Raw genomic sequence first — 9,561 nt, forward strand, 5'->3', positions numbered from 1 at the left:
TTTCATATCAGTGACATGTTCTATTCAGGCTCAGAGAAGAAAGGGATAATATCAACACAAAATGGCACTGAAAGTCCATTCCAGCAATTCACTGTTTCTATATAGCTAAGAAGTCCATCTCTGTTTCAGAGAGGAATTTTCTTGCAAATTCTCCAACTTCTAGACCTAAAATAAACAGTAATGAAAACTTTGCATTTTTCTTGAGAACGTGCTTTTAGAGATCCCATCTAGCAGAAAGAACTGTAAAGTTGAAAAACCTTCCAAACCCCCACCTCTGACTTCCAAAGTATGCATCCCAATGGCTAGCATATTCTGCTTCCTTTTTGTCATTCACTGAATACAGAAGGTACAGCACACGGGGATTTCTCCATCAAGTGACTTGCTGAAAACTGACAGCATGCCTGTGCCTTCTGGTTGTCAGCACATTCAGCCTCTCTGTGCTTGAGGGGCAAAGGAGAACAAGAGTTTGGGGGTGTTTTTTTATTGCTTACTGTTTCTCATTAGTGAAGATTAATGGTGACAATATTCAGAAAAAAATTTCTTTCAGGCTAATCTACCTTCTTCTATTAATGTTTCCAATAATCTGACATATCACATGGCATTTCATCAATCTATCTTAAGAAAGTCTGCTCTAGCCATTTCCTGTTATATTTTGTGTTATGCATATAGTTCATTATTAAATATACTTACCTGTTTGAACTGATCTTTCTTCTTTTCGTAAGAGTGCTGATATGTGCCTGACTTTGTAGAAAAACTGGGAATAAAGGATTAACTGTTTTTACTTTTACTCTTGGCTATTATTTCCATTCTTTTGGCATGTCATCAGGCTAATTCTAGCCTGATCTGGTGGAGAAGCTTGAGGTAAAAGAGTCCCTACCTCTGCTTTCAGTCTTCACTGTTGTCCTTTTATAGGTACTTCCTAGCATCGTTCTCTGAATAACACCTCGTTGACTTATTATTGCTTACCATTAATGCAATAAAAAGACTAAATAATAGCTACTAGAGTGAAATAGAAACATTGATGCAATGTTATCAAAATAACACTAAGTTGAAATAAATACTTTTTCCACAATAAAACTGACTACAACACTGAAGTCTACTGCAAAATTTAGCCTAACCTGCTAACCAAGGGCAAATTATATGCCACAGGTATCCCACCTAGAAATCACCTTATACCAATGACTTTTGCAAAATTGTTTTTGCGCTCTTGGAAGAGATAAAGACATGTCTTCATATCTGCAGTTAAGAGTGAACATGAAATGCATTCACTCTGTTTTTTTAATCTCAGTGGAGTTTGGTGCTAATTAAATTAGAAGGATGATGAGCAAATTCTGTGAATTTAAGGTTCGTGTCAGGAGCATCCTTAATTGTATTGGAGCCCCTACCATTTATATACATCAGTTCCCATATGGTGTGCCTACCTCCAGCAAAAAGGAAATAAGGGCAGGAAGCAAGTTAAAGGGATGTACTGGAGATTAGGAAGGCTGCAAGGGTGTTTCAGTGAAAAGGAACTCTAAGTAATTTCTGATGGATCCCTTAGCCCATCTTTAGAGAGGTTTTTGTAGACACTGATTTAGAGGAGGCCTTAGATGCTCTAATGTTCTGCAAAGGGGGCTGTTGTTCTGCAGGGAGTCTCAGAAGAGACTGTGAGGAGGATCTTGTGACTTCCAGAATTTAGAACTGAATTCCAAAACTCCTAAATACATCTGTTCTGTCAAGTATCACCTAATCAATAAGCAGGATAACAGTTTATTATTGGTCCCAGCTGTTCCTAGCTTGACAGAGTAAATGGCTCCTGAGTGGGCAGCGTAATCTTTACATGAGAGATTTTTCCCTTTCTTAGATGGATTTGTTTTAAAATTACAAAAAACAACAACAACAAAAAAGAGTCAAAATAACATTGAGTTTACACAACAAAGCTTTAAAATTAGAAAAAGTAGGCTTAAACTTGTCTCTTGAGTTTCCTTTTTTGTATGCACATTGTGATACAGTCTTTATTATGCAGCCAACTGTTACATTACCTACAAGGCTCTAGTTTAGGTTATCTTGCAGAAAATCAGTTAGAAATACTTTTTTTAAAAAATATGCTTCTGTCTAAAAGTAACAGAAACAGTATGCTTCTGTCTAAAAGTAACAGTACAGACCCTGAGAGAACAGAATGTTAGTACAAAGTGAAAACCTCTGAAAATTGCTTAACTTTACATATTTTGTATGTACAGGTTAAAGAAACCATACTAGGTATGGACAGAGACAGAAACAAAATATTACATAAATGGTGTGAAGCTCCCACTTCCAGTCCCAATAAATAATAAAATAATGGTTACCCAATATGGCACTGGTCATGGGCTCATTCTGTGTCTCAGAATATTATTCAAGCAGATACTTTACATGTGGGAGTGAACCAGTTCATTCTCTAGAAAGTTGTTTTAAAAATGCAAGCTGTTTTTTAAAATTGTGAGAACTATGTATCTCAATAGACTCATTGGATATGGATTGATAGGCAGAGTATCTTTAAGTGGTCTAAATATTAATGATAAACTCCGTCATATAGCTCTTTGGGTTTTTTTAAAGGGTATCATTATTTGCGAGAAGATTCTATTTTATCTATTATAAAATCAAACATTAAACCTGTAAGTAAAGACTAAAAAACAGTATAGCAGAATATCTTGATTACTTCACTGAATTTTTTTTTTCTTTCAAAGGAAAAATTTAAGTGGTGTGATGTTTAAGCAGCAAAATGTTCAGGTGGTATTTTATCATCTCCAAGATGAGCTAGCAGCATATGAGAAAAGGTTAAAGCAGGAAGAAAAAACATACAGAGAGCTACTACAGAGTAGAAGGAAAAACCTGAAAGATGCAGAAGTGAGTATTATCAGAGCTGGGTTTCTTTATGTGAGAAGTGAAACAACTATTTGGTTAGTTCTGGCTCTTTTTAGGTCTAAAAAGGATACCAGTTTTATCAAAAGTTTAAAATAAGTAGTATCTTCTTATCCATATGCAAGTGTTTCCAATGAACTAAATTGCTATTTTTCTGCAGTAGAATTCTTTTTTCTGTGAATAAAGAAGTAATTCTGGGAAAATTATGAAATTGTTCATTTAGTTTGGCACTTCTAATTTTTTGTTAATTCTTAGGACTATTATATACTTTCTCTTCCCTGTTTTCTTTTGCTTTGATTTGTGGATACCTCTGGGAAAGAAAAGACAAGACATCACTTCTGTTAACTTGAAAATCTTTTGGTCCTTTTCACCAAGTGCTCAGTAACAAATAAATCTCAGATAATTTTGACTAAGATCAAAATTATCTGAGATTTATTTGACTTAGCATCAACTGATGCTGAGATTTATTGACTAAGCATCAATAAGTTTCCATTCCTTTTTAATCACTGAAGCACAAGAATAGAGCTCAGTGCATGCAATCTTCTTGATAGTGCAGCAGTCAAATTTGGTCATTTGGATAAAGCTGTTTCTGAACTGTCAAGAGCTACTGCATAGCAGGACCCTCATCTGGATCTTAGATGCTGCGGCTGATACCAGGCAGATGGAAGCCAGACTCTGTGTAGATGTAACTGAGGAATCAGAGCTATCTGAAATGGAAGTAAAAAATACACAGTGGTAATATGCACAAAATCTTCAGAGAAATCAGATGCAAGTACAATTCTCTAAGTTCTTTTCTGTAGTATCTTCATATTGAAACTTTTTTTCTTAAGAAAATGGATAATTGCTAAATCTTAATGTATAGTTTTCTTTGTTTTCACATGAAAATGATAACATTAAAATGTTTCTCCTTTGGGGACACATTCCCAGATTAAGATTTTTGCAACTGCAGCTGTGTTAAAAATAATTAAAATATTCACTTTTGATCTTGTGTTCTTTACTTTTATGCCTATCATATACTTTTCTCAGTTAGCTTAGAATAGTTTAGATAAAGTAAGCTACTCAATTACATTCTCTTTAGTATTCACTTTTACTTCCTATTTCCAATGTGTTAATTAATGCTTTTGTTTGTTTTCACAAAATCTGTACTGATCAGGATATGAAAGAAAGGGAAATAGCAACAATAAGAACATGTTTTTTAAAAAATAGAGATTGCGACTTTATTACTTTTTACAGGGATACTAGTCCTTTCAAAATACCATATCTAGCTCCTTTGTTGTGTTAAATTAATTCTGAGGTCAAAAATACTTGCCAGTGTGTTGACTTCCTCATCATCACCTTAACTTCAAAAATAACTGCAAGGATAGTTTGGTGCGGTACCTTTCTTATCTCCTTCTCTAGGACATCAAGATTTGTTTTTCCTAATGTGTCGTGTTTCATCCTGTCTCATCTCTTCTCCCATCTCCTTTACACATTGAGTTATGGATATTGCATGAAGTACAGAGCTCTTAACAGTATTTCATTATTAAATTAATGTTGGGTTATGAGATTATGCCAAGCTTTTGGTGGTTAAATGTAAGTAGAAATATTATGCTGCATGCTTGAGAGCCTGGTTTAGTTTTTACTGGAACACATTGCTGGTCTCTGTGATGACAGCTCTCTGTCTAGACCTACGGCTGGAATGGCAGTACGCACTGTCACCCTTTGAATATTTACCTTGTTATTACCTAGTCATTTTTATGTCATTCTTCATTATTTTTATGGAAAATACAGGTAAAAGCATTTATTCACATCTATAAAATCCCAAACTCCACTGATTAAAATTTGTTTTAAAAAAATTAAGAAATGAAAAATAGAATATGTCCCAAATGTTTATATTACATCAGAAAGGTCTCTCTTTCTCTGCCTCCTTGCATCAAGTTCATTTACTCTCTTTTTCTGACCAGTCAGGAAAGACTAAACTGGAGGTAATAACAGCAGCAAAGCCAAATATTCCTTCAATACCTGATGGACAATCAAAAAATTTCAGCAGGGTCTTCAGTTTACTACCCAACAGAAATGGGTAGAAGGCCTAGTACCAGTGGGTGGAGGAAGTTTTTGAGGGAACTAAGATTTACAGGCAGGCTCTTCAAGGAGGCTAGCTGTGATTTGTGGAAGTTGGGCCATGGCTTTTAAAAGGATGACCAGTGTGGCTCTCTGGAAAAAGTCACTTGGACAGCTTTCAGAAGTTTTTCCTGACAGTAAAAGGTAAAATCATCTACCTAGCTTTGGTATTGAATGATAAAGATAAATTTTCTCCTTTAATCGGGGTTGAATGAAAAAGCATCTCCATTCTGATTTTTGGATTGAACAATTTCTGTAAAAGTCCTGACTTCAGATAGTGTGGTACAATGATTATGGGGCGTTGTCACCCAGGGTCTGGAGATGAAAGCTGGTTTACTGAAGTAGTAATGGAGCATACATGTTAGACCAATTTTCACAGTCTTTGCTTCTCTTGGGCGAAACCATTCAATCCCCAGCTGATAGATAATTCAATAGGAATAGACTAAGCATATTTTTAAGGTGAGAGATGAGTAGCTGAAAAAGCAGTCCTCACAGGATTAACCCCCATGGGGAGAAAACAATAAAAAAGCAACGTCCTAACTTCTGGAGTACAGGAAGTGGTTCAAGAGGTTCTGATCTAGGGTTTCTAGAAATCCTAGTGAGGTATTATACTGAATGAGAACTGCCTGTCTTGATAGTTGAAAAAATTAAAATACTTTGTTCTAAGTGTCATGAAGAACAAAAACTAAAAGGGGATGTTTCCTATATAGGCTGTGAATATATATGGGAATGTTATACGTATTCATAGCTAAGGTGAAAACAAAACCTCAAGCAACTCAAAAATAAGTTGTATCTTTTAGTTTGGGAGAAGTGCTGTTAGATGCTTTGGTTGATTCAGGGCCAGATTTAAGCAGGAAAACAAACTCTTGACTCTGAAAATGGAAAGTTAATTCCTAGTTCCTTCTACTTAAGGAGAAATGCAGGTGTACATGTCAGTACAAAAATTTAGAGGTGTACAGCTTGCAGTACAGTTTGGAGCTTAGAATTACCGGTCATCCTCATTATCTCATTATTTTAAGGTGGACAGGTATGAGCCATTACACCTTATGCAGAAGAGAATGATGCAGTAATAAATGGAAGGACCAGTGAGATTGAAAATACCAGCCTGACATCTATGAAAAGGTGCAATAAAATGTTCTTTTTGTGGTGACTTGTAGATTTTGTGAGGTAAAAAGCTAAAAGCCAGTAAGCGAGAACAAGACAAAGGAAAAACTTTTTGCCTAGAAAAAAAGGTTTGAATAGCTTGACAGGAAGGGGATAGAGAGTGACATCTTTATTCAAGCAAGAGGTCCCTCTCTCCTAGAGGCTAGATGGGACTGTTAAATCCATAGAGGAGATTAAACACTCTCTTATCAAGAGATAAACTGGCCAGAAACTAGGTGAGAAATTTGGTGAGAAAACTAGGGACCCTTGTTGTCAGCATCGTGAAGGGAAATGGAGTTGAAGAATGGTCCTGATATGGGAGAATCTGCACAAGAAACTAGTGGCTTCAGCACAGATCCAGACAGAGAAAGAAATTTTGTGGGGCAACTCTTGCAGTGCACTGAGGGATAGAAACTGTCTATTCATGATCAGGACTGAATAGGATGAGAAGCTGAAGAATCTTTGTGCCTAGTTCTTGCAGGAGCACTCATCATGTGTGATTTGGCTGGAGAGCTGAGTCACTGATTTACAGACCTTCTGATTCTGTCTTCTCACAGGAGAAAGGGCTGCCAAGTGATAAGACTATGACACATGAATGTAACAAATGTCACAGCTAAATACAAGGTGTGACTTCTGTTTTACTAACATGCATGCTACTAAATGTGGAAAAATGTACATGTATAATGATGAAGTTATACCTTATAGGCGTATTTTATCACTGTGCTATTTGTAACTACTTTCATAGCGTCTCATTACCTTGTGTTCTTCAGAGACAGTACAGTCCCCAAACTATCATATTGCCATTTGCTTCAGTGCTGATATGTGCTGTATTAAACACACAGATAAGAATTATTTGACATAACAATTCATAACGAGTGTTGGATCATGTTCAGAATGATTATGTTGTGCCTTGTTTTCTTAACCTCAAAACAAACCCGCTTGCTCTTATATTCTGCTGCTAATGTGGTTATTGTACTGTCAATTAAAGTAACTGTAAAAACGATTACTGTGGTTTTTGAAGATTGAGCAAGACATTTTGAATGACCAAAATTCTCTTGAAATGTGAAAATTTGTCCTCATTAGTATTTGCTATTGAACACATGATAATATATTTCTGAAGTGCAGATGTATAAATCTTTGAATTCAGACATCTGTATATACAGACTTGTACTTTTGATAAACACATTAAATGCTATTACCCAAAGCATTAACAGATATACTGATACTTTGACTTTCTTTTTGCTTTGAAATAGTAGCAATATCATAACTTCCTAATTCTATTAATTAACATTAATCTTCTGCTAAAAAACTCTCACCTCCCAATAATGTTTCTAGATTTTCTATTAATTTATTTGACTGTTGCATGATACTGAAATAGAAGATGGTAATAAATCGATATTTCTTTAGCATTGTACCTTAAAATTGCACCAAGTTCAGCAATGTTTCATCTAAAACTGAATAAGAATTTCTCAGATATATAAAAGGGCATTTGGAAATTCCTTTAATGGAATGACAGTATTGTCTCCTTTTCACAATGCAGAAAGTTTAAAAGAGGGGGAATATACTCTTTAAAAATGTTTCACTTTAAATTTTGTAGATAACATAAGTTTTGAATCAGTTATTATTAAAAAATGTTTAGTCTGCAAATGTTTGATCAGAATGTTTTTACCTCAACTTAAATGTTTTTCATTTTAAAACAAATCAGCATGCTCCTATGACCACTTTTTTTTTAAATAGAAAAGCATTTTCCATCTGGGGAATAATGTGTCAGAAAATCCATGTCCAGTTCTAACAGCTAGCCATGATATGTTGTTTCATCAGATATTGAGAGTATTAGTAATGAAATAATCTACAAAATGGCATATTTCAGAAGGGATTGTTACAGAAATATGATAATATGCTGCTGAAAGCAAATTAAGAAATAGGGAAAAACAAAGTTAGAGCCAGGGGTCTGTTTATCATCATGGTATTAGGTAAAATCCACTGGGTGTCTTTTATCATTTACTAGTCATCTATTTAGGTTATCTTTTCTTCTAGTCATTGTTTTCAGTCTTGCTGCACTAATACCTTCAGAGCAGTTTCCATCTCTTACTTTCAAAAAATACTGTTAATCAATATTAATGTTACTGAAGAGCTTTGTTACAGCATATCCATGTAAACACAAGAGTTGCATTTGAAGATATATGACAAAAGAGGATTTTTTTAAAAGCTAGAGAGCCGTTGCTCCCTTTAGGCTATTTCGTGTGTGTGCAGGGTAAGGATAACAAATAGTCTGGCTATAAAATTGTCTTTAATTAGTTGACTCAGTGGCTTCCAACAGTGTGCTACACTGGTATGTGGGACTCCCATGTTACAAGATAGACTTGAATCTTACTCCACGCTCCTGGGTAGTCTTAGTGTATCAACTTAGATGCTGTCCTGTGGGAAGTGCTGGCAGTATTACCCAAATAACCATCCCACTGATTTTATTGGCTCACAGGGAAGTCGTAGACCTTCCCTTCTGAGGAATATGCATAGCTAGAGGTTGGGTGCCATGACAGTAATAATACTCTGAGTGAAAAGCAAAGGGATGTAAAAGTGGAAGGTTAATAGAAATTTTAAAGGATAGTTTTATGTTTCTTCATTGAAAACCAAACCATATGCATAATAATTAAAAGCAAATTAACCCTCGCTGCATTTTAAACAGAATCAATGAGAACTATTGTAATGGTCTAAAAATTACTTTTAAAAAATTAAAACAATTATTAATTATTCTTTCTACAAACACAAAGGCTCTTTCTAAGGTTGCAAACTAGTTTTGATTATAATTTCTTCACTCATAATATTTCAAAAATACTTTGATTTTTGCCAAGGGTGCTGTTCTAATTTGGAAGACATTCTTTTCTGCATTTTCTGTTATGGATGTGGGAATTAAAAAAAAATTTCCCACAATTTGTTTTCACGTAATCTAAAATCTAGTGCAAGCCTGAAACACGCATATTGAAAAATCGTAATTAATGCCTGAAAGTGCAACTGCATGGAATAGTAGGAGGATGTGTGTAAACTTGGGAGCTGAAGAATTAAGTGAAAAATTTCAGACACAGGACATTACATTTTGTTAAGGTACAGTTTCCAGTCCTAGAATTCTTTTCACATCTTTCCTTATGTCTTCTTTTTCCCCGTAATGACACAAATTTCAAAATGTGGTAATAAGTGCTAGGTGGTATTTGTTTTAGAATGTCTTAAGTGTCTGTGCTGCTTTATTTTCTTAAGATGAAGTAAGGATTTGCACTTATATGGCCATAAGTTCATAAAATGGCGTTTTAAATTTTCAACTGAAGTAACTGGAAAACAGTACACAACATTAAGTATGCAAACTCTTATCAGTTAAAAAATGTTGGACTGTTTTTGTTGTCCTGCAGTCTGGATATCTCTGCTGTTAAAATACTGTATCTGTTGTTA

General features: G+C 34.9%; 1 protein-coding gene across 1 annotated transcript in view; it reads left to right on the top strand.

Moving 5' to 3' along the window:
* CCDC178 (coiled-coil domain containing 178) overlaps positions 1-9,561 on the top strand; it is a 193,074-nt gene that overhangs the window by 66,678 nt on the left and 116,835 nt on the right. Inside the window, exon 17 of the mRNA XM_072851284.1 lies at positions 2,703-2,862. Coding sequence (XP_072707385.1) covers positions 2,703-2,862 — 160 coding nt within the window. The remainder of the gene's footprint in view (positions 1-2,702; positions 2,863-9,561) is intronic.

This window comes from Ciconia boyciana, chromosome 2 (genome assembly GCF_034638445.1).
Source record: "Ciconia boyciana chromosome 2, ASM3463844v1, whole genome shotgun sequence".
Taxonomy (NCBI): Eukaryota; Metazoa; Chordata; class Aves; order Ciconiiformes; family Ciconiidae; genus Ciconia; species Ciconia boyciana.